The 26,218-nt window shown below is 43.1% G+C and overlaps 2 protein-coding genes across 10 annotated transcripts in view; one reads left to right on the forward strand and one right to left on the reverse strand.

The window, feature by feature from the left end:
- wdfy1 (WD repeat and FYVE domain containing 1) overlaps positions 1-26,218 on the reverse strand; it is a 1,176,431-nt gene that overhangs the window by 863,219 nt on the left and 286,994 nt on the right. The window lies entirely within an intron of this gene.
- acsl3a (acyl-CoA synthetase long chain family member 3a) overlaps positions 1,161-26,218 on the forward strand; it is a 190,618-nt gene continuing 165,560 nt past the window's right edge. The window contains exons 1-2 of the mRNA XM_007237467.4: positions 1,161-1,307; positions 13,993-14,550. Coding sequence (XP_007237529.3) covers positions 14,194-14,550 — 357 coding nt within the window. The 5' untranslated portion in view covers positions 1,161-1,307; positions 13,993-14,193. The remainder of the gene's footprint in view (positions 1,308-13,992; positions 14,551-26,218) is intronic.

Consider the following 26,218-nt stretch of genomic DNA (forward strand, 5'->3'; position numbering starts at 1 on the left):
TGTGTGTGTGTGTTATCCGGTTAGCGGTTGGGAAACAGGCAGATTTAGAGTGTTGTGAAAGTATAAATCCGAATGCTGATTCTAATCCTCTCCACTTCTCCTGATCAGTGGAGAACACTGGACCTGCGTCTGCTGGGAAACATGTGAGAGATTATGACGTGATGATTTCAGAGGGCAAAGGACCTGAAATGCTGTTTATGCTGTTTTTATGCAAAGTAGAAAACAACAACATTATCAATAATAATAATAATAATAATAATAATAATAATACAGTACACAGAATATCAAATTGCATTTTTCAAGCTATTTAAATGTGGCAGAGAATAAACTTATGGGTGCCTTCAGTGTTTTGCAGTAATGAACATTTTAATGTACAGTTCCAGTCAAAAGTTCTAATTTAATGTTTTTCCTTTTTTCCTATTTTCTACAATGTAAATTAATATTAAACACATCAAAACATTATTATTTATTGCTCATAATTTGTCAAACCATTTATTTGTGCATTTGTGAAAGAGAATGATCTTGAAATAGACCTAGATCTTCTGTAGCTTTGAACTTAAAGATGAACAGGTAAAGTGTCACTGTGGACGATGATGATTTAACCTTCTCACAAGATCAAATCTTTTTCAAATCATTTGGTTCATCTGATTCGGTCACTGAAAATCCCCTCTTTTGCCACCAGCAAAACTTCCAATGCATGTTTTATAAAACTTAAGCCAAATTAAAACCAAATTAAAAGTGAATTTATTTCTCTTATACATATGAAAAATTAATTATCTGAAATAAAGATTTTAGTTAGCTGGGGATGGTTTTCTACAAAAATGACTAAACTTTTTTTTTTTTTTTTAAGTTACAGTGCAGTAAAAATGCTTTAACTCCACTTTAACTCGATTATTCTGCTCCACTGGGAACAGTCAGCTTGTTGCTCTTCAGGAAACACCTGAGCGCGCGCTCCCGCCCAGCCTCGTGTCTCGCGCTTCTCCCCCGACTTGATTCCGTGGCCGTTCGACCGGCAGTAACCCCGTGCGATACGACCCCGCGGTACCGAGTACCGCTGCCACGAACACGCGCCACTTGCGGTCCTCCAATCAGCTTCCAGCAAGCTCGTCTCGCCCCGCCCACCGGCGCGTCTCCCACACTGCCATGACAACGAGCGCGTGGGACTTCCGCGCCGGGTGTGAGAAAGCGCGTGCTGCGGTGCAGAGGCGAGGCAGAGCGCGCGAGCCGGTAAGCGCCGGTGAGCTCGTGGAGTAAGTGCACCCGTATCAGGACGTACCGCGCTGCACCGGGATCAGCAGCAGCAGCAGGTAAGATACAATGATACACTGACTCTGTACTGGCGGGGGGTCGGGGTGTAGATAGTGGGGGTCTTTCAGATTCCGGTTCTTCTGCTCATGTATTCCTGTCTCAGCAGCAGCAGCACAGTCTCAGAATCTCAGGAAGAGTAGTGCTGAATCAGGGTAACCAAATACTGCTTTAATCAGCACCTGCTGCTGACACAGATGTGCAAATGCACACAACTTGTCTAGATCCTGTGCAGGAGAAGAAGTCTCTAGCTGAAGCTAGAGGGGTGTAAAACTCCCAGTATTGAGCTGAGGAGCAGTGGAACTGGAATAATGAAGCCTCATGCAATACTTTTGAATGGTAGGAGTCTGGGATTTGGGGATAACTTTAAGGTGAGTTGAAGAGTTAGGGATGAGTTAGAGATGAGGTGGGGATCAGTTAAAAAGTTGAGCATGAGTTGGGGAATAGTTGGAGAGTTGAAGATGAGCAGGATATGAGTTAAAGATCAGTTGTGGATGAGTTGGGGAATAGTTAGAGAGTTGAAAATGAGCAGGGGATGAGTTGAGGATCAGTTGAGGATGAGTTGGAGATTAGTTGAAGAGTTGAGGATTACCTGGGGATGAGTTGGGTAGTTGAGAACAAGTTAGGGCTGACTTAATAAATAGTTGGGGAGTTGAGGGTGAGTTGGGGAGGAGGTGGGGATGACAATCAGTTAGGGATAAGTTAGGGAGTTAAGGATGAGTTGGGGATGAGGTAGGAAATGGTTAGTTAGCATGAGTTGGGGTTTTGAGAATGAGTTGGGAAGGAGTTGGAGATGAGGTGGGGATGAGTTGGAGATAAGTTGGGGATGAGTTGGAGATGAGGTGGGGATGAGTTGGATATAAGTTGGGGATGTGTTGGGGAGTTAAGTTGGGGAGGAGTTGGAGATGAGGTGGGGATGAGTTGGAGATAAGTTGGGGATGTGTTGGGGAGTTGAGTTAAGTTGGGGAGGAGTTGGAGATGAGGTGGGGATGAGTTGGAGATAAGTTGGGGATGAGTTGGGGATGAGTTGGGGAGTTGAGTATGAGTTGGGGAGGAGTTGGAGATGAGGTGCGGATGAGTTGGAGATAAGTTGGGGATAAGTTGGGGAGTTGAGTTAAGTTGGGGAGGAGTTGGAGATGAGGTGGGGATGAGTTGGAGATGAGTTGGGGATAAGTTTGGGATGAGTTGATGATGAGTTGGGAATGTGTTGAGGAGTTGAGAATGAGTTTGGAAGGAGTTGGAGATGAGGTGTTGATGAGTTAGGGAGTTGACGATGAGCTAGAGATAAGATGGGGATGAGTTGGGGAGTTGACGATGAGCTGAAGATAAGGTGGGGATGAGTTGGGAAATTGCGGAAAAGTTGGGGTAGTGTTCGGCAATAGCTGAGAAGTTAGGGATCAATTGGGGAGTTGTGGATGAGCTGTGTGGGGGCGGGTGATCATTCAGCATCCTGACTTCCTGACTACTTTTGTCACTGAATGCAAACAAGTTCTTACAACAGTTCTAGTTATACACCTCTATAGCACATGCCTGGCATTAGTCACGGTACCAACAGGTTTAATGTTTATTCATCTGCTCAAGAGGCTTCTCTTTTACAGTGTTTAGATTTGCATATGATATGGAGATTGAAAAATCCATCTCCATATCAACCACAGCTTTTACTCTTCAGTTAAGTGACCAAGGGCAGTGACTGCTCCCACTGTGTTTGGTGCAATGAAGTAGGCCTGCTGTGATTTCACAGTTAAAGCTGACACAGGCAGACACTAGTGCTGGACGATACGGGCAAAGTGTATATTTAGATTTTTTATATTTTGGTCAGTACAATAAAATTCTGATATTGATATGAACAGTATAAAACCACCCCTGACATCACACACTGTTGTTTCCAGGCTACAGTATTCTATAGCGTTCTGCCCTTTGTGCTCAGCTTGAATGCAGTGAACTGACAGCAGCTAACTGTAGAGATAAACATTACTCAGTAAAGGATGCTGTAAATACTGTATGCCGTGGCTTGCAAAAGTATTCATATCCCTTGAACTTTTTTACATTTTGTCATCTTACAACCATAAACGTGAATGTATTTTTTGTTATTTTTAAGTGATAGACAAAGACAAAGTATTGCATAAGTGTGAAGTGGAAGAAGAATGATACACGGTTTTCAAAGTTTTTAACAAATAAAAATCTGAAAATGTGACGTAAAAGTACAAAAGTATTCAGCCCCCATATATCAATACTTAGTAGAGCCACCATTCACTGCAATTACAACTGCAGGTCTTTTGGGGTTTGTCTCTACAAGCTTTGTGCATCTCGAGACTGAGATTTTTGCCCATTCTTCTTTATAAAACAGCTGACCACAGAACCTTCTTCCACATGTTTGCTGCAACTGCAAACAGCAAATCTTCTCGTTTCTTTTAACAATGGATTTCTTCTTGACACTCTTCCAAAAAGGCCATATTTGTGTAGCTGTATACATGTCCTGTATACAGATTCTCCCACCTGAGCTGTGGATTTCTGCAGCTCCTCCAGGGTGACCATGGGCCTCCTGGCTGCTTCTCTGACCAGTGCTCTCCTTGCTTGATCTGTCAGTTTGGGACAATTTTAGATCAATTAAACACTTCTGTGACCCTGGCAGAAATCACATCCATATTCACTACATATTCACATGTTGATTACTGTTAGGGGTGTGTCTTATTGTATCATACACAACAATATCAGCCAAATTATTAATTATCGTTACCTCAAAAATACTGTGAATATTGTGATATTATTTTAGGGTCATATGGGCATCGGTATACATTTTTTCTGCTGTTTGTAGCAAAAGTAAAATTCACACTGTTCTCATTACCCATTAAATAATATCCACTGGAGATAGATTGTATCTGTCCAGTATCATCTATTTTACTTGATTTATGGATATTTACAGTGCATTACTAATATCATGACATGAAAATCTTAATTAGGGGTGTGCCATATCATATCGTATGCAATAATATCGGAAAATAAAATTTCATATTTATTTTGTTGCAGTAGTGTATTCTTGACATATATATATATATATATTTTTTTTTTATCGTTTTGTCATATCGCCAAGAAAATCATTATCACAAAAATACCCTGAAATATTGTGATATTGTTTTAGGGTCATATCACCCACCCCTAACGACAGTGATGTATGATGGTATCTGAAGACTGCATGTATACAAAAGCTCAGTCAGACATTCAGTCCAGACACTTTGCTGGCAATGCACTCTCTTTCTTTCTTTCTTTCTTTCCCTCTCTCTCTTTTTCTTCCTCCCTCTCTCTCTCTCTCTCTCCCTCTCTCTCTCTGCAGGCGTGTGTTGGTGCTGTAATGCTTTTAAACAAAGATGCTTTTCTTCAGAAGCAGGAAGTGGACGGGGTTCTCTGCTCTCTGCAGTGTAATGTGGATATTTCTGACCGTATTATTCAGTCACATGTCCAGTACACCAATTTCACAAACCCTCTGATATGTAACCAGATATTTCTCATTCTTCTGCTGATTAGTTTCTGCTTTATGATTGGCTGAGCCACTTTGTTACGTGTTGTTTTGTGTTCTGATTGGGTAACCAGCTTTATAAAACGCTGCTGTGTGTACACAGATATGAGAATGTGTATGGAGCTTAAAAGTTGGTCTGTTGGTCTATTGGTTTGCTTCACGTGGACAATTCTAGCCAGATGCTGCCGGTCACAATCATTACCACCCAATGCACTGTCCACTGTGAGTTGTAATGCTTTCTATGAGGTATTGCTGGTATACACATGCAACACTGTGGGTTAAGGAACGGTAGATAGTAACGCAACTTCAGAAAAGGAATGTTCCATCCATCTGTTACCCACTACCATAATGGTGTTATCTTGTTTGAGATGGAGCCTCGAAAACAAGATAACACCTTACCAGTTATACAGGTGTGGGCATTTTCAATTTTCTCCTAAAATTGTATTGTTCCAATATTTTCATTTTTTTGGTGTGTTGTGGTGCAGTGATTTAGAATGTTTGAGTTGGCGTGCGATGGGCTTTACACGTTGCATTCATTTGTACATTCCAATGAATTTTCTTAAATGTTTTCTTAAGTAAATCCAAACCAAGTCAGTTGCAAAAAGTAATTAATTTACATTGAAGTCATTATATGGGCATTTTTTATTTATTTTAAGTTATCTAAGAGAGTATAGCTGTATATTTGTAGTTGAGCAGGAGTGCAGGACACAAATCAAGATATATCATGATACGCTGCGCTAAATAATGTTGATATCACGATACTGTGATTCTGGGATACTCAGAAGACAATATATCAGAAGACAATTATCTTCAATACTTCATGGCATCTGTGTTACTGAAAAGGATAAAATACTCCTAAAAATCAAATACCAAGAATTATGGATTTATTTCTCTCAGTTTTATAGAATTTACCAACCAATATTCTTCACCACAGGTTTACTCTATTCATTCACCCCACCATGTGGAGTAATAAAGTAGTAACTTTAATAAGTCAAATTGGGGGGCAAGTGTCACTAGAAATTTTTATTTTTGATGTCATGTAACAAAAATGTATTACAAACGGAAATTATACAATTTATCACATTTTTCTAAATATCTAGGATTTTTATGGCGTCCTGGTTTACTGGATCACTCAGGGTTTCTCAGTGTATCGCTGTCAGATGGCATTTACTAGAGCTAACCGCAGCTGCTAACTGCTGCTAACCGCGCTAAAATATATTGGAAATCTAAGCTTACTGTAAATAAACGGAAGCGTTAAGCCACGTTAAGATTAGTACATATAAAAGGTTTCAGTGAAAAAAAAAAATGTAACCATTTTTACATAAAGTATTTTAGACAGTGAGGACAGATAGGTAGTTGATTGGTTAGTTGTTAGTTGATTATTTGGGTCAGGTGTGCTGTAATTAGTATTAACCACTGACCTCCTGAAGTGAGAGGTAAACACTTTCTGTTATTATCTGCATTTTAAAGCTCTAACACAGTCTACACTGCTCAACATCACAGACTAATAGAGTTTTCACCTCTTTAAACACTTTAATGACGTTCTGTGAAGAAGAAGAAGAATCCAAAACGTGATCCGGCCGGAGTTTACTGGTGTACTGCAGAATCGAGTCTGGTGTCATTCCCTGCTGCTGTGCTATGATGTCAGTTAAGCATTAGCTTAAAGCTAACATTTTCCTAATTACTACCATTAAACAGTCTCGTAATTCAGAGGATCCAGTGGTATTTAGGAGGTAAATGTACACAGAATAAAACGTACAGGGTTCTGAACACATTTATTTACCACAGAATGTGACAGAGGCCAGTTTTTTAAAATCCCATTCATTTTTTCTATTCAACTGAACCGCTTAGACACTGAACCCCAAATATGGGCATAAACAACATGGTGCTGACTACAAAATTACGTCACAACTTTAGTGCTCTATTGTTGCTTAAAACGCACATTATAATCCAGTGAGCCTTATGTATAAAAACAGACCAGAAAATATATGTTTATTGATAGTGCGCCTTATAATACATAATACATAATGCCTTATAGTCCATAAAATATTGTATATATTTATGGCATAAAATTAACTTTTGACTATTTTACAAGCAGTTTTACTGTACATAGACAAAATACTCTCAAACACACACAGCATGTGAGAAAACCCAGCGTTTTATTCCTTTTTTTTTTTAAAAACCTTTCCTTTTTTACAAATAGTGTCAGCTCAAAACATCTCTTCAACATTAGCTTCAATCATGCTGGACATTCCTATTGGGCTCATTAGCACCTCTAGTGTTTGGGCATGGGATTACATCCCCCTATAATCTGATCATCACTTTTGGACAAAGGACAGATTAGTGACAGGACATGGCTCTTTAGGGGGCCAATCCGAGTTCAGCTGGGGCCACTGGCCCTGTGGTCTGTGCCACCACTGCACAGACCAGAGACTTGACCCCTGTACCCTCAGGTTTAAAGTCTTTTGCTCTACTGACTGACCTATCCAGGTCCTAGGGACAGGTAATCCCTGATCAGGAATTGAACCCGAACTGCAAAGCTTAGAGTGCAGAATCATAGCCACTAGACCACCAGGGAAACAATCTAATATATAATAGAGAACTCCTCCTCTTCCTGGGCTGCATTTTATCACACACTATAACCTATTCATGTTTGTTCTGGGAGAATAGGAGGGAATGAGTGAGCCGGCGTGAGGGAAAGTTATTTGTGGAAAGATAATCAGCAGTATATGAATACTGCATTATATCTAATTCATCATATAGCAGAGAAAGTACAGTAAGAAAGTGCAGTAAATGACTTGATCTGGGATCTATGTTTGGTAGAGCTGTACAATACATTGTTTCTGCACTGTATCATTATAGATGTGCTATATCATATCATATGGAAAAATATTAGTTTAGAAATCCATATTGTAATAATAGTGATATTCTTGAAATTATATGTTTTGATATTTACTGTATTTAATTGTATTTGGTTGTTTAGCAGTTTATACTGAAGTCATCCAGGCTATGAAGGAACACACAAGGAATAATGTAAAACCAAAATACTCTATGATGTGTTTAGGTGCTCTTATATGGGAAGCTGTTAACTTGCAGTTTCTGAGGCTGATAATTCTGATAAACTTATCCTGTACAACAGAGGGAACTCTTGGTCTTCCTTTCCTGGGGTAGGCCTGATGAGAGCCAGTTTCATCATCATAGCATTTTTGATGATCTTTTGTGGTTGCACTTGAGGAAAATTTCAAAATTCTTGAATTTTTTCAGATTAACTGACCTTCATTTCTTTAAGTATTGTTTTTATTTAATTAGTAGTTCTTGCTTCTTATAATCTGGATTAGAACATTACTCACATACCACTGTATTCACTGTGTACCTGTAGCTCTACCTCTTCACTACTTTACAACTGATGCTCTCAAACACATTAAGAGACAAGAAATTCGAGGATTTTGAACTCTTGATGAGTTCAGCACAGCTGTTAACTGAAAGCCTGAATTCCAGGTGACTCTATCTCATAAAGCTGACTGAGAAAATCCAGCCAAGGTGTGCAAAACTGTCATCTAAAAAAAAAAGAGGTGCTACTTATATAATAATCTACAGTATATATATATATATATATATAAATAATATTCTGGATTGTTTAACACTTTATTTGTTATGTTCTTCTACAAAGCAGAACATTTTACAATAATGAAACTCACAGAATTTCAGGTGTGTCCAAACTTTTGTCAGGTACTATCCTTGAAATTAATAATAATAATAAAAAAAAATGTTTTGTCATACAACCAAGCATATTGCTAGCATAAATTCATCCTGAAATATTGTGATATTGTTGACTCTAGTTATCATAATGTGGCCATTGTGATGCACTATGGGCAATATGGCCTTAAACTAATATTACAATATTTAAATCTGTATATAATATAAATAGAAATGTATATATATATATATATATATAAAGACAATTCTATTCTGGTGAAAAACTATTGTAATATTAGTTTCTCCAGTATCATGCAGTCCTAGTATTTGAAAGCAGAGGCAGCAGTAGCAGGTCAGTTAAGGAAAAGGCAGAAGTCTCGTCCCCGCCCTCTAAACACACGTGTTAATTGAGGGTTAATGTGTGTGTTATCTTACTCATAAACACTCATACACACACCCAGCCGCTGTAAAGCACCTTTCACCTGCTTCTGGATTTACGCTGTTTTGAAATCAGGAATAATCTGAAAGGACACAGAGTACACGCTCTGTAAAATCTTAATAATGTGAGAGTGTGAAGCCTGTTGGTAATTCTGCTGATTATGAAACCGGTGTGTTCTGCTGGGTTTAATAATAGACGTGCACTGCTGTTCAGTAATGAATTAGGCTGCTTTTCTTTTTTATATTTATTCTGTTATCAGGAGTATTAAAGTGCTACTGTGTTTTTCTTTGGTGCTATGTTTATTCAGATTGTTTGTTTTTTTTTCAAACATCTGATGTGAGTGAGTTTTTGAAAAGCCCGTTTATTCAGCCCATTCAAAAATTCAGTTTAGACACGGAACTTAAAATACGGGAATACGAGGAGCACAGAATGATGCACAACTGCAGTGATCTATGGCATTATTTCACTTTCCATCAGAAATAAATTTTTTTTAATAATTTTATTTCTAATTTTTACCATTTTCTCCCCAATTTACACGGCCAATTACCCAACCCACTCATTAGGACTCCCCCTATCACTAGTAATGCCCCAACACCAGGATGGAGAAGACTAGCACATGCTTCCTCCGATACATGTGAAGCCAGCCACCGCTTCTTTTCGAGCTGCTGCTGATGATTCAGCATTGCTGAGCAGCATCACAGCGTGCTCGAAGGAAAGCACAGCGACTCGGTTCTGATACATCAGCTCACAGACGCCCTGTGGTGCAGACATCACCGTAGAAGTGATGTGGGGAGAGAGCGCCATCTACCCACCCAGAGGGAGCAGGGCCAATTTTGCTCCCTCTGAGCGCCGGCAGCTTGATGGCAAAGCTGCATGAGAGAAATCTATGTAACTCTGAAAAGCATGCAGTCATCTGTAACACAAATACAATGCTGTTAATCTGATTGCATTTTAAGGTAGCTTGGGTGCAATTCTGACCTGAATTTAGTGTTTATTTCTTTTAAATACAGATACTCACACACTGTTTCTCTGTTCAGAGATTGGGTGACATTAAATCAGTGTACTGGAGCTTTTACTTTTCATTGTGCCGCGTTTTCCACACATCAGGGTTTAAAAGCAATCTTGGGAGTATTACATTTTGAGAAGTCAATTTTCAGTGTTTGGTTTTGTAAATGTAAATAGTTTTTTAATAAGGGGACCAAGTGCAGTGAAATGTAAGGTAATAGTTGTTTTGCTTTTCATTTTGGCACATATTCTGCATGTTAATGTGGAAAAGTAATGCAACTTTGGAGTGCATTTGCATTTGTCCATGGTAGTGTTTGCTAGAGCTGGGCGATATGGCCCAAAAAAAAAATCTTCAATTTATTTTTTAAAAATCCGATTTTCAATTTTAATAGATTTTGTCCCCATACTAAAAATACAGATGACAGAGAAATTGTTTAAAACAAGTTTGTATTTTTATTTTTTTTATTTAAATATCCCCTTTGTGGTTAAAGTGCAACCAGAAACAAGCAAAAAAACTATTGTAAACAGAGAGAACATCCAGTAACTTTTAGTTTAGTTTTCTCCAACATAGTTCAGTTACTGACACAATGCACCCTCAAACTTAAAACACAAACAAATAAACACACCCTTAAAAACACAAATAGAAATAAATAAAATGGTGCCCTTTTTGATAAAAGTGACAAAAGAGAAAACAAGTACAATTTAATATGCTAATAAGTAAAAACCTTTCCCCATTGGGCTTGACTTTCTTGAGGAAGCTTTTGAATAAGTGGCAGTGTTATATAAAATGAGATGATCTTTTCTTATGAATATGCAAAAAAATCAGAAACTGTAGTGCATACAGAACCTGGTGCATGGTTGGGACATGTGTCAGGGACAGTTGTAGAGGTTTAGAAGCAATCGGTTTTAAGCACACCTTACAGCGAGGACCTGTTTGGTCTACGTCAGACGCCGCAAAACCAAACCAACTCCAGATCACCGAGCGAGTTGGTCCTTTCTTGGACACAAACTTCGCCTTCATGTTGTGTGTGTGTTGGCGGGGCATAGACATCTTGTACGTAGATGCAGAATACTCTGCCTCCTGGCGTGTCACCGTGGCCACCATATTGGAGGACGCAACCCTGCGCCCCTAGTGCATTAAATTACACTGAGGAAGGTGTAAAATACACCTGTAATAATCACAACTCCACCAATTTATACCCGATTTACACACGGTTTAGTTTGTTACAAACAGCAGAGATGTAGTAATGATTCAGAATGCTGTCACACATTACAAATACCTGCTTACATACTGAAATACTTGATATTATGCTCTTTAACAATGACAGACATATGGTTACTACGGACAACATTTCTCTTCGTTAGCTGTCATTAATCAGGACACCATGTGAACCACTCCAAAAATTCACACTGTGTTCATAACCTGTGTGTATGTGTGGTGTTTAAAATTGATTTTTGCTGCCTCCACATGGCCAAAAAATAAATGAAAATAATATTTGTTTATTTCTTGTGTGTGAAGGGGAGGGGGGTTAATCCACATGTATTGTTGTTTATATATCATTAAAGTGTAACATACACTGTTTATAATATAATATACATATACATATATGGGCCATTCCACCCAGTGGGTGCCCGCTGCTTGTTAAATGTCCAATTTAAACTTATTTTTTGTGTTTTTTTTTTTACTTTGAAACCAATTTTAACTTAAATATTATGGATTTATTATGAAAAATATAAAAGCATGAATGGGATTTGGACTCACACAACTATGCAAAAAAATACATCTCTAATAGATTTTAATAATTATATTTCATGGTAAAGTTTAGAGAGTTAAGAGAGTGGAGACAGGTAACAAATGCATTTTAAAGTGATTTAGTATATGTAAAATACATTATATACACTGCTCAAAAAAATAAAGGGAACACTCAAATAACACAATATAATTCCAAGTAAATCAAACTTCTGTGAAATTAAGCTGTCCACTTAGGAAGCAACACTGATTGACAATCAATTTCACCTGCTGTTGTGCAAATGGAATAGACAACAGGTGGAAATTATTGGCAATTAGCAAGACACACTCAATAAAGGAGTGGTTCTGCAGGTGGGGACCACAGACCACTTCTCAGAACCTATGCTGTCTGGCTGATGTTTTGGTCAGTTTTGAATGTTGGTGGTGCTTTCACACTCGTGGTAGCATGAGACGGACTCTACAACCCACACAAGTGGCTCAGGTAGTGCAGCTCATCCAGGATGGCACATCAATGCGAGCTGTGGCAAGAAGGTTTGCTGTGTCTGTCAGCGTAGTGTCCAGAGGCTGGAGGCGCTACCAGGGGACAGGCCAGTACACCAGGAGACGTGGAGGAGGCCGTAGGAGGGCAACAACCCAGCAGCAGGACCGCTACCTCCGCCTTTGTGCAAGAAGGAACAGGAGGAGCACTGCCAGAGCCCTGCAAAATGACCTCCAGCAGGCCACAAATGTGCATGTGTCTGCACAAACGGTTAGAAACCGACTCCATGAGGATGGTATGAGGGCCCGACGTCCACAGATGGGGGTTGTGCTCACAGCCCAACACCGTACAGGACGCTTGGCATTTGCCAGAGAACACCAGGATTGGCAAATTCGCCACTGGCGCCTTGTGCTCTTCACAGATGAAAGCAGGTTCACACTGAGCACATGACAGACGTGACAGAGTCTGGAGACGCCGTGGAGAGCGGTCTGCTGCCTGCAACATCCTTCAGCATGACCAGTTTGGCAGTGGGTCAGTAATGGTGTGGGGTGGCATTTCTTTGGAGGGCCGCACAGCCCTCCATGTGCTCACCAGAGGTAGCCTGACTGCCATTAGGTACCGAGATGAGATCCTCAGACCCCTTGTGAGACCATATGCTGGTGCGGTTGGCCCTGGGTTCCTCCTAATGCAGGACAATGCTAGACCTCATGTGGCTGGAGTGTGTCAGCAGTTCCTGCAAGATGAAGGCATTGAAGCTATGGACTGGCCCGCCCGTTCCCCAGACCTGAATCCGATTGAGCACATCTGGGACATCATGTCTCGCTCCATCCACCAACGTCACGTTGCACCACAGACTGTCCAGGAGTTGGCGGACGCTTTAGTCCAGGTCTGGGAGGAGATCCCTCAGGAGACCATCCGCCACCTCATCAGGAGCATGCCCAGGCGTTGTAGGGAGGTCATACAGGCACGTGTAGGCCACACACAATACTGAGCCTCATTTTGACTTGTTTTAAGGACATTACATTAAAGTTGGATCAGCCTGTAGTGTGTTTTTTCACTTTAATTTTGTGTGTGGCTCCAAATCCAGGCCTCCATTGGTTAATAAATTTGATTTCCATTGATGATTTTTGTGTGATTTTGTTGTCAGCACATTCAACTTTGTACAGAACAAAGTATTCAATGAGAATATTTCATTCATTCAGATCTAGGATGTGTTATTTGAGTGTTCCCTTTATTTTTTTGAGCAGTGTATATATACACACACACACACATATATATATATACATATATATATATATATATATATATGTATATATATATATATATATGTATATATATATATATGTGTGTGTGTGTATATACATATTATATATGAATATAAAATGAATGTGGGAGGGAGGGGCTAAGCTCACTCTGAACTACGGAAGCTCACAGGGGAGTGTCGGTGATGAAAATTAAAACTCAGAGAAAAATGATTTTCATAAAAACACATAATCCTTAACTGTAAATTCGAATTAATCGATAAAATCAATTAATCGCCCAGCTCAAGTGTTTACTTTTCAATTTGGCACCAATTCCTCTTCATTTTACTACAATGTTGGGCACCTCCAGCCAGCCTGGATACAGGATGAGATACGGTTGGGCGTTTGTAGCAGTATGTTTAGTACGTCAAATTTTGGGGCGAGAGTTTTTAGAGCGCCTGTGTTACAATAAAAAATATTGATATTTGACCCCTTGTATCGTATCACAAACGAATATGATACGATGTATCATTAATTTAATATTCCACCTTTTTCCCTGTTTAGGTGCAGGAAGGCCTCTAATCTACCTCACCAAGCTCTAATAACTTCACATCCTCACGAGGAAGATACACAGAGGAGAACATAAAGAAAAAAAAAGACCACTCAACGGAAGACAATTGATCGAAGACTCCTCTGTTGTGAGGGAACATCTCTTCGCTGGTTCTATCTCTCTCTGTCTCTCTCTCTCTCTCTCTCTTTCTCAGGATGAGGCTGAAGGATGATGTGAACCCGGTGGTCTTTTTCCTGTTCAGAGTGGTGGTGGGGATCTTCTCTGTGATCTCCTATGTGCCCAGTCTGCTGCTGAGCTCGTCCAGCTCAGGTTCTCTCAGTCGTCTCTCTCAGCGGGTAAAGGCTCGCTCGGTGACCGGCCGGCCCGCCGGACCCTACCGGGACGTGACCAGTCTGGACGGGCTGGCCACGTGTCTGCAGCCAGGCCTGAACACTCTGGACCGAGTGTTCGAAACCTCAGCCAAGCGTTTCAGCAGGCAGGACTTCCTGGGGACGCGAGAGGTTCTGCGGGAGGAGGAGGAGCTTCAGGAGAGCGGGAAAGTCTTCAGGAAGGTAGGTGGCCTACACACTAAGAAAAGTAAGTACAGATTTGTTCTTAAAAGGGTACAAAGCTTGTCGCTGGGGCTGTACCTTATATTGAGGTGCAAAAAAGTACCTTTCAGTGAAAGTCCTTTTTTGTACCCATAGTTTTTGTGCCAGTAAAGATTATAAAAATTATAACTATAATTATAACATTATCATCAACTAAATATGGCTCAAAAACTTGATGATCCAAAATTGTCTGGCTTTCAAATAAAAAATTAAAATATATATTATTTATCAGTACAGTGATACAGGATACTGAATGTACCCTTTGGCTGCAGGTTAAATGGTACAAATTTGTACTTATTGCTGGTAGAAATGACTTTGTACTTCAGAGGGAACAAATCTGACCCTGTAAAGACCAATATTGTACCTTTGAGGGTACAATTATGAAGAGTGTACCTTTGAGTACAAAAAAGTACTCATATCGTACCTCTGTTTTTTAGAGTGTATTTACATTTTGAATAATTACGTTATTGACTTATCGTTTGGTAAATAAACATTGCTGCCATTGATAGTGCCACTGTGCTTTAGGGCTGCAACTAATAACTAACTATTTTTGTAGTCGACTAATCTGGCGATTATTTGTTGGATTTCATTTTTTTTCATGCCCTCCATTTGTATTTCCTACTGGTAAAGACAGCTAAAGGTTTAGGCCCTAAACCCTGTTTTGCAGTACATTTTGATAGTGTGACATACCTATATTAAACAAAAAAATACAAAGTATATTATAGGAAACATTCACACAGGCTGGATATTATTTTCAGGAGATTCTAGAAAAAAATTAGTTTTTCTGAATTTCTTACTTTTTTCGAAGCAGAAACCTCCCTGAAATTATTGTTTGTCTTTAAGAAAATAACTATAAAATATAACCTTTATCTAATAAAGGAGTGAAGCCGGTTTAAACTCACCTCAGCAGCTCTCTGCAGTAATTTAACTCTCTGCGTGTAATATAGAAATCAGTGTTTAAACTGTACAGAACTAGTAAAGACAGACTGTAGAGTATTTTTGTGGAGTGAAATGTGTTTGTTTGTGTTTAATGGACACTGTGCTGATATTACACTTTATGCGCGTCTCGACTGCTCTCTCTTTCTCTCGTGTGTGCTGCAAGTCCCACCCACACTGAAACCTCATTGGCCAACTAAGCATGAGGAGAAGCCAATCAGGATGCTCACTCTCTCACTAGGTGTGTGTCTTCCTCTCTCGATCCTTTTTCTTCTCCCGCGCGCCAACAAAGAAATTTTGCGTCAATTTTTTTTCATAGTCGACATTGTCGATTATGCTGACTAATCGTTGCAGCCCTATAGCGCTTACTGCAGTATTTTACCCGAAACAATATTTATTTTAGCCAGATACAATGTTCTGTTCTCTGATGGAGGAGAGGGCGAGTCTACTACACAAACACACACACACTCCAGTTTTACTGCTGCTGTAGATTTTCACACTATTTAATCAAATGATACAAAACCATCTGTTACTTCTGTTCAAACCTGAGACAAAGTTAAACCACCTCTGCTTCCTATGTAAATCCTGAGAAATGTATTTATAAGTTAGTACAATTGATCCAATATTACATATAAGTATTACAAGATCAGTCCAACAGCAAGGCCTGTAGAAGTCCCCAGGGTAACTTCTAAGCAACTGAAGGCCTGTTTGGTAAACTAACATTGCTGCATTTGATAATGCCACTGAGCTTACTTCAGTATTTTACTGTAAGCAATATTTTTAGACAGTCACAATGTTCTTTTCACTGATGGAGGAGTACACTACAGTTTTACTGCTGCTGTAGATTTTCACCCCATTTAATCAAGCAATACTGAGACATCTGTTACTTCCGTTCAAACCTGAGACAAAGTAGAACCGCCTCCACTTTCCCATTTACATCCCACAAAATGTATTAATATATTAGTGGCTTAAAATAATTATAATTGTAAAAACAAAAGACATAAATGTCAAAATATAATTTGTTACCACTTTGAATAGGCACATATGTACCTATATGTTTTTTACTTTATATGGCCATATATGTTATATAGGACAATCCCATAAAGTGGTGCCTGAAAGTTTGTGAGCCCTTTAGAACTTTCTATATTTCTATATTTTCTATATTTTCACACAAGTCCTAAAAGTAGATAAAGAGAATGTGGCTAAACAAACAAAACAAAAATATTATACTTGAACATTTATATATTAAGGGAAATTATTGTGAGCCTTAGCTTTCAGACTCCTTGGCTAAATTACCCCATTGGCTAATGCTAATGATGTTCATGCTCTTCAAAAACTACTTTTCTGCAATTTGCTAAAGATCATGTGGACAAGCCATGTAACTGGTGCAAATACAAGCCAAAAACACTGCATTCCGGCATAAGAACCTTACCGTCTGTGAAACATGGTGGTGGTAGTATCATGGTTTGAGTCTGTTTTGCTACATCTGGGCCATATTAGGAAAATATTATGACATCTGTCCACAAACTGAATCAGAAGGGGGCCGTGCAGCAAAACAATAACCCTAAGCACACAAGTCAAGTCAAGTAGTTTTATTGTCAATACTGCATATGTACAGGACATACAGAGAATTGAAATTACGTTACTCTCCTTCCCAATTTTACAGCAAGTACAGATAATAGATATAACTAGATTGCAGTTCCTGCAGAAACTGCGAGTGTGATTGCAGTGCTGGCTGGTATCTGCTATGGTGTTGCTAAGGTGTTGCTAAGTGGTTGCTAAGATGTGGCTATGGTATCCGGGGTGGTTGCTAAGGTGTTGCTAAGTGGCTGCTAGGTGGTTGCTAAGGTGTTGCTAGGCGGTTGCTAAGGTGTTGCTATGGTATCTGGGGTGGTTGCTAAGGTGTTGCTAGGTGGTTGCTAAGGTGTTGCTAGGCGGTTGCTAAGGTGTTGCTATGGTATCCGGGGTGGTTGCTAAGGTGTTGCTAGGTGGTTGCTAAGGTGTTGCTAGGCGGTTGCTAAGGTGTTGCTATGGTATCTGGGGTGGTTGCTAAGGTGTTGCTAGGTGGTTGCTAGGGTGTTGCTAGGCGGTTGCTAAAGTGTTGATATGGTATCTGGGGTGGTTGCTAAGGTGTTGCTAGGTGGTTGCTAGGTGGTTGCTAGGGTGTTGCTAGGCGGTTGCTAAGGTGTTGCTATGGTATCCGGGGTGGTTGCTAAGGTGTTGCTAGGTGGTTGCTAAGGTGTTGCTAGGCGGTTGCTAAGGTGTTGCTATGGTATCCGGGGTGGTTGCTAAGGTGTTGCTAGGTGGTTGCTAAGGTGTTGCTAGGCGGTTGCTAAGGTGTTGCTATGGTATCCGGGGTGGTTGCTAAGGTGTTCCTAGGTGGTTGCTAGGTGGTTGCTAAGGTGTTGCTAGGCGGTTGCTAAGGTGTTGCTATGGTATCCGGGGTGGTTGCTAAGGTGTTGCTAGGTGGTTGCTAGGGTGTTTCTAGGCGGTTGCTAAGGTGTTGCTATGGTATCCGGGGTGGTTGCTAAGGTGTTGCTAGGTGGTTGCTAGGTGGTTGCTAGGGTGTTGCTAGGCGGTTGCTAAGGTGTTGCTATGGTATCCGGGGTGGTTGCTAAGGTGTTGCTAGGTGGTTGCTAGGTGGTTGCTAAGGTGTTGCTAGGCGGTTGCTAAGGTGTTGCTATGGTATCCGGGGTGGTTGCTAAGGTGTTGCTAGGTGGTTGCTAGGGTGTTGCTAGGCGGTTGCTAAGGTGTTGCTATGGTATCCGGGGTGGTTGCTAAGGTGTTGTTAGGTGGTTGCTAGGTGGTTGCTAGGGTGTTGCTAGGCGGTTGCTAAGGTGTTGCTATGGTATCCGGGGTGGTTGCTAAGGTGTTGCTAGGTGGTTGCTAGGGTGTTGCTAGGCGGTTGCTAGGCGGTTGCTAAGGTGTTGCTATGGTATCCGGGGTGGTTGCTAAGGTGTTGCTAGGTGGTTGCTAGGTGGTTGCTAGGGTGTTGCTAGGCGGTTGCTAAGGTGTTGCTATGGTATCCGGGGTGGTTGCTAAGGTGTTGCTAGATGGTTGCTAGGTGGTTGCTATGGTGTTGCTAGGCAGTTGCTAAGGTGTTGCTATGGTATCCAGGGTGGTTGCTTTGGTGTTGCTAAGTGGTTGGTAGGTCACTACTAAGCAGTTGCTAGGTGGTTGCTAAGGTGTTGCTATGGTATCCAGGGTGGTTGCTATGGTGTTTCTAAGTGGTTGCTAGGTGATGTATATGCATAAATTTGATTAAATGGTGTTTGCACGTTGCTACGCAACGTGCAAATACATCAATCAGCTATGCACGCTAGGTTGCTCTGGCCGTTCGGGGGTGTCCAAACTTTTGACCCGTGGCTCCATTACACACAGTACTGGGGGGCCGGGGTGTCCAAACTTTTGACCCGTGGCTCCATTACACACAGTACTGGGGGGCCGGGGTGTCCAAACTTTTGACCTAATGCTGTTTTATCCCATAGCTGCTCCATTACACAGAGTACTGGAGTTCTAGCTACCTGTCCTTCGATCTAGCTGCCGTCCTCCGATTGGCCCCATTCATTCCAATGGGGCCACTTCGTACGACAATCGTACGAAATCCGTACGACGTAACTTTTCGTAACGCATATTTTCGGAAAGAGCTCAATAAGTTCTACAGGTCCTCAATTGGTTTCATCTTCGTATTTCAAAAATTGCGACGTCCACGGGCGTGCAAAGTTCTGCCCATTCATTTTCAATGGTCAAAAAAACGCGTACTTACGAAGTTTTTACGAAAAACGTAAGTCCGATCGGAAAGCTGTATACAAGCCCACCATTCCCGATATGGACGCACGTTTTCTCTTTTGAACGAAGTCGATATTTCGAAAACTGCGGCACTAGTTAACCGGACAAAAAACAGGTGGAACTAGATTGCAGTTCCTACAGAAACTGCGAGTGTGATTGCAGTGCTGGCTGGTATCTGCTGTGGTGTTGCTAAGGTGTTGCTAAGTGGTTGCTAAGGTGTGGCTATGGTATCCGGGGTGGTTGCTAAGGTGTTGCTAAGTGGTTGCTAGGTGGTTGCTAAGGTGTTGCTAGGCGGTTGCTAAGGTGTTGCTATGGTATCTGGGGTGGTTGCTAAGGTGTTGCTAGGTGGTTGCTAAGGTGTTGCTAGGCGGTTGCTAAGGTGTTGCTATGGTATCCGGGGTGGTTGCTAAGGTGTTGCTAGCTGGTTGCTAGGTGGTTGCTAAGGTGTTGCTAGGCGGTTGCTAAGGTGTTGCTATGGTATCCGGGGTGGTTGCTAAGGTGTTGCTAGGTGGTTGCTAGGTGGTTGCTAAGTTGTTGCTAGGCGGTTGCTAAGGTGTTGCTATGGTATCCGGGGTGGTTGCTAAGGTGTTGCTAGGTGGTTGCTAGGGTGTTGCTAGGCGGTTGCTAAGGTGTTGCTATGGTATCCGGGGTGGTTGCTAAGGTGTTGCTAGGTGGTTGCTAGGTGGTTGCTAGGGTGTTGCTAGGCGGTTGCTAAGGTGTTGCTATGGTATCCGGGGTGGTTGCTAAGGTGTTGCTAGGTGGTTGCTAGGTGGTTGCTAGGGTGTTGCTAGGCGGTTGCTAAGGTGTTGCTATGGTATCCAGGGTGGTTGCTAAGGTGTTGCTAGGTGGTTGCTAGGGTGTTGCTAGGCGGTTGCTAAGGTGTTGCTATGGTATCCGGGGTGGTTGCTAAGGTGTTGCTAGGTGGTTGCTAGGTGGTTGCTAGGGTGTTGCTAGGCGGTTGCTAAGGTGTTGCTATGGTATCCGGGGTGGTTGCTAAGGTGTTGCTAGGTGGTTGCTAGGTGGTTGCTAGGGTGTTGCTAGGCGGTTGCTAAGGTGTTGCTATGGTATCCGGGGTGGTTGCTAAGGTGTTGCTAGGTGGTTGCTAGGTGGTTGCTAGGGTGTTGCTAGGCGGTTGCTAAGGTGTTGCTATGGTATCCGGGGTGGTTGCTAAGGTGTTGCTAGGTGGTTGCTAGGGTGTTGCTAGGCGGTTGCTAAGGTGTTGCTATGGTATCCGGGGTGGTTGCTAAGGTGTTGCTAGGTGGTTGCTAGGTGGTTGCTAGGGTGTTGTTAGGCGGTTGCTAAGGTGTTGCTATGGTATCCGGGGTGGTTGCTAAGGTGTTGCTAGGTGGTTGCTAGGTGGTTGCTAGGGTGTTGCTAGGCGGTTGCTAAGGTGTTGCTATGGTATCTGGGGTGGTTGCTAAGGTGTTGCTAGATGGTTGCTAGGTGGTTGCTATGGTGTTGCTAGGCGGTTGCTAAGGTGTTGCTATGGTATCCAGGGTGGTTGCTATGGTGTTTCTAGGTGGTTGCTAGGTGATGTATATGCATAAATTTGATTAAATGGTGTTTGCACGTTGCTACGCAACGTGCAAATACATCAATCAGCTATGCACGCTAGGTTGCTCTGGCCGTTCGGGGGTGTCCAAACTTTTGACCCGTGGCTCCATTACACACAGTACTGGGGGGCCGGGGTGTCCAAACTTTTGACCCGTGGCTCCATTACACACAGTACTGGGGGGCCGGGGTGTCCAAACTTTTGACCTAATGCTGTTTTATCCCATAGCTGCTCCATACACTCACAGTACTGGAGTTCTAGCTACCTGTCCTTCGATCTAGCTGCCGTCCTCCGATTGGCCCCATTCATTCCAATGGGGCCACTTCGTACGACATTCGTACGAAATCCGTACGTCGTAACTTTTCGTAACGCATATTTTCGGAAAGAGCTCAATAAGTTCTACAGGTCCTCAATTGGTTTCATCTTAGTATTTCAAAAATTGCGACGTCCACGGACGTGCAAAGTTCTGCCCATTCATTTTCTATGGGCAAAAAAACGCGTACTTACGAAGTTTTTACGAAAAACGTAAGTCCGATCGGAAAGCTGTATACAAGCCCACCATTCCCGATATGGACGCACATTTTCTCTTTTGAACGAAGTCGATATTTCGAAAACTGCGGCACTAGTTAACCGGACAAAAAACAGGTGGAATAATAATAATAACTAGATTGCAGTTCCTACAGAAACTGCGAGTGTGATTGCAGTGCTGGCTGGTATCTGCTATGGTGTTGCTAAGGTGTTGCTATGGTATCCGGGGTGGTTGCTAAGGTGTTGCTAGGTGGTTGCTAGGGTGTTGCTAGGCGGTTGCTAAGGTGTTGCTATGGTATCCGGGGTGGTTGCTAAGGTGTTGCTAGGTGGTTGCTAGGTGGTTGCTAAGGTGTTGCTAGGCGGTTGCTAAGGTGTTGCTATGGTATCCGGGGTGGTTGCTAAGGTGTTGCTAGGTGGTTGCTAGGTGGTTGCTAGGGTGTTGCTAGGCGGTTGCTAAGGTGTTGCTAGGTGGTTGCTAGGTGGTTGCTAGGGTGTTGCTAGGCGGTTGCTAAGGTGTTGCTATGGTATCCGGGGTAGTTGCTAAGCTGTTGCTAGGTGGTTGCTAGGTGGTTGCTAGGGTGTTGCTAGGCGGTTGCTAAGGTGTTGCTATGGTATCCGGGGTGGTTGCTAAGGTGTTGCTAGGTGGTTGCTAGGTGGTTGCTAAGGTGTTGCTACCCGGTTGCTAAGGTGTTGCTATGGTATCCGGGGTGGTTGCTAAGGTGTTGCTAGGTGGTTGCTAGGGTGTTGCTAGGCGGTTGCTAAGGTGTTGCTATGGTATCTGGGGTGGTTGCTAAGGTGTTGCTAGGTGGTTGCTAGGTGGTTGCTAGGGTGTTGCTAGGCGGTTGCTAAGGTGTTGCTATGGTATCCGGGGTGGTTGCTAAGGTGTTGCTAGGTGGTTGCTAGGTGGTTGCTAGGGTGTTGCTAGGCGGTTGCTAAGGTGTTGCTATGGTATCCGTGGTGGTTGCTAAGGTGTTGCTAAGTGGTTGCTAGGTGGTTGCTAAGGTGTTGCTAGGCGGTTGCTAAGGTGTTGCTATGGTATCCGGGGTGGTTGCTAAGGTGTTGCTAGGTGGTTGCTAGGTGGTTGCTAGAGTGTTGCTAGGCGGTTGCTAAGGTGTTGCTATGGTATCCAGGGTGGTTGCTAAGGTGTTGCTAGGTGGTTGCTAGGTGGTTGCTAGGGTGTTGCTAGGCGGTTGCTAAGGTGTTGCTACGGTATCCGGGGTGGTTGCTAAGGTGTTGCTAGGTGGTTGCTAGGTGGTTGCTAGGGTGTTGCTAGGCGGTTGCTAAGGTGTTGCTATGGTATCCAGGGTGGTTGCTAAGGTGTTGCTAGGTGGTTGCTAGGTTGTTGCTAGAGTGTTGCTAGGCGGTTGCTAAGGTGTTGCTATGGTATCCGGGGTGGTTGCTAAGGTGTTGCTAGGTGGTTGCTAGGTGCTTGCTAAGGTGTTGCTAGGCGGTTGCTAAGGTGTTGCTATGGTATCCGGGGTGGTTGCTAAGGTGTTGCTAGGTGGTTGCTAGGTGGTTGCTAGGTGGTTGCTAGGCGGTTGCTAAGGTGTTGCTATGGTATCCGTGGTGGTTGCTAAGGTGTTGCTAAGTGGTTGCTATGCGGTTGCTAAGGTTTTGCTAGGCGGTTGCTAAGGTGTTGCTATGGTATCCGGGGAGGTTGCTAAGGTGTTGCTAGGTGGTTGCTAGGTGGTTGCTAAGGTGTTGCTAGGCGGTTGCTAAGGTGTTGCTATGGTATCTGTGGTGGTTGCTATGGTGTTTCTAGGTGGTTGCTAGGTGATTTATATGCATAAATTAGATTAAATGGTGTTTGCACGTTGCTACGCAACGTGCAAATACATCAATCAGCTATGCACGCTAGGTTGCTCTGGCCGTTCGGGGGTGTCCAAACTTTTGACCCGTGGCTCCATTACACACAGTACTGGGGCTCTGGGGTGTCCAAACTTTTGACCCGTGGCTCCATTACACACAGTACTGGGGGGCTGGGGTGTCCAAACTTTTGACCCGTGGCTCCATTACACACAGTACTGGGGGGCCGGGGTGTCCAAACTTTTGACCTAACGCTGATTTATCCCATAGCTGCTCCATTACACACAGTACTGGAGTTCTAGCTACCTGTCCTTCGATCTAGCTGCCGTCCTCCGATTGGCCCCATTCATTCCAATGGGGCCACTTCGTACGACATTCGTACGAAATCCGTACGTCGTAACTTTTCGTAACGCATATTTTCGGAAAGAGCTCAATAAGTTCTACAGGTCCTCAATTGGTTTCATCTTAGTATTTCAAAAATTGCGACGTCCACGGGCGTGCAAAGTTCTGCCCATTCATTTTCAATGGGCAAAAAAACGCGTACTTACGAAGTTTTTACGAAAAACGTAAGTCCGATCGGAAAGCTGTATACAAGCCCACCATTCCCGATATGGACGCACGTTTTCTCTTTTGAACGAAGTCGATATTTCGAAAACTGCGGCACTAGTTAACCGGACAAAAAACAGGTGGAATAATAATAATAACTAGATTGCAGTTCCTGCAGAAACTGCGAGTGTGATTGCAGTGCTGGCTGGTATCTGCTAAGGTGTTGCTAGGTGGTTGCTAAGGTGTTGCTAGGTGGTTGCTAAGGTGTTGCTATGGTATCCGGGGTGGTTGCTAAGGTGTTGCTAGGTGGTTGCTAGGTGGTTGCTAGAGTGTTGCTAGGCGGTTGCTAAGGTGTTGCTATGGTATCCGGGGTGGTTGCTAAGGTGTTGCTAAGTGGTTGCTAGGTGGTTGCTAGGGTGTTGCTAGGCGGTTGCTAAGGTGTTGCTATGGTATCCGGGGTGGTTGCTAAGGTGTTGCTAGGTGGTTGCTAGGGTGTTGCTAGGCGGTTGCTAAGGTGTTGCTATGGTATCCAGGGTGGTTGCTAAGGTGTTGCTAGGTGGTTGCTAGGTTGTTGCTAGGGTGTTGCTAGGCGGTTGCTAAGGTGTTGCTATGGTATCCGGGGTGGTTGCTAAGGTGTTGCTAGGTGGTTGCTAGGTTGTTGCTAGGGTGTTGCTAGGCGGTTGCTAAGGTGTTGCTATGGTATCCGGGGTGGTTGCTAAGGTGTTGCTAGGTGGTTGCTAGGTGGTTGCTAGGCGGTTGCTAAGGTGTTGCTATGGTATCCGGGGTGGTTGCTAAGGTGTTGCTAGGTGGTTGCTAAGGTGTTGCTAGGCGGTTGCTAAGGTGTTGCTAGGCGGTTGCTAAGGTGTTGCTATGGTATTTGGGGTGGTTGCTAAGGTGTTGCTAGGTGGTTGCTAGGTGGTTGCTAAGGTGTTGCTAGGCGGTTGCTAAGGTGTTGCTATGGTATCCGGGGTGGTTGCTAAGGTGTTGCTAGGTGGTTGCTAGGTGGTTGCTAGGGTGTTGCTAGGCGGTTGCTAAGGTGTTTGCCATGGTATCTTGGGTGGTTGCTAAGGTGTTGCTAGGTGGTTGCTAGGGTGTTGCTAGGCGGTTGCTAAGGTGTTGCTATGGTATCCGGGGGGGTTGCTAAGGTGTTGCTAGGTGGTTGCTAAGGTGTTGCTAGGCGGTTGCTAAGGTGTTGCTATGGTATCCGGGGTGGTTGCTAAGGTGTTGCTAGGTGGTTGCTAGGTGGTTGCTAGGGTGTTGCTAGGCGGTTGCTAAGGTGTTGCTATGGTATCCGGGGTGGTTGCTAAGGTGTTGCTAGGTGGTTGCTAGGTGGTTGCTAAGGTGTTGCTAGGCGGTTGCTAAGGTGTTGCTATGGTATCCAGGGTGGTTGCTAAGGTGTTGCTAGGGTGTTGCTAGGCGGTTGCTAAGGTGTTGCTATGTATCCGGGGTGGTTGCTAAGGTGTTGCTAGGTGGTTGCTAGGGTGTTGCTAGGCGGTTGCTAAGGTGTTGCTATGGTATCCGGGATGGTTGCTAAGGTGTTGCTAGGTGGTTGCTAGGTGGTTGCTAGGGTGTTGCTAGGCGGTTGCTAAGGTGTTGCTATGGTATCCGGGGTGGTTGCTAAGGTGTTGCTAGGTGGTTGCTAGGTGGTTGCTAGGGTGTTGCTAGGCGGTTGCTAAGGTGTTGCTATGGTATCCGGGGTGGTTGCTATGGTGTTTCTAGGTGGTTGCTAGGTGATTTATATGCATAAATTAGATTAAATGGTGTTTGCACGTTGCTACGCAACGTGCAAATACATCAATCAGCTATGCACGCTAGGTTGCTCTGGCCGTTCGGGGGTGTCCAAACTTTTGACCCGTGGCTCCATTACACACAGTACTGGGGGGCCGGGGTGTCCAAACTTTTGACCCGTGGCTCCATTACACACAGTACTGGGGGGCCGGGGTGTCCAAACTTTTGACCTAATGCTGATTTATCCCATAGCTGCTCCATACACTCACAGTACTGGAGTTCTAGCTACCTGTCCTTCGATCTAGCTGCCGTCCTCCGATTGGCCCCATTCATTCCTATGGGGCCACTTCGTACGACATTCGTACGAAATCCGTACGTCGTAACTTTTCGTAACGCATATTTTCGGAAAGAGCTCAATAAGTTCTACAGGTCCTCAATTGGTTTCATCTTCGTATCTCAAAAATTGCGACGTCCACGGGCGTGCAAAGTTCTGCCCATTCATTTTCAATGCGCGAAAAAACGCGTACTTACGAAGTTTTTACGAAAAACGTAATTCCGATCGGAAAGCTGTATACAAGCCCACCATTCCCGATAAGGACGCACGTTTTCTCTTTTGAACGAAGTCGATATTTCGAAAACTGCGGCACTAGTTAACCGGACAAAAAACAGGTGGAATAATAAGAAGAAGAAGAAGAAGAAGAAGAAGAAGAATAAGACTTAAGAAGATCAATACTGTGATTGCAT

Source organism: Astyanax mexicanus, chromosome 18 (assembly GCF_023375975.1).
Source record: "Astyanax mexicanus isolate ESR-SI-001 chromosome 18, AstMex3_surface, whole genome shotgun sequence".
Classification (NCBI taxonomy): Eukaryota; Metazoa; Chordata; class Actinopteri; order Characiformes; family Acestrorhamphidae; genus Astyanax; species Astyanax mexicanus.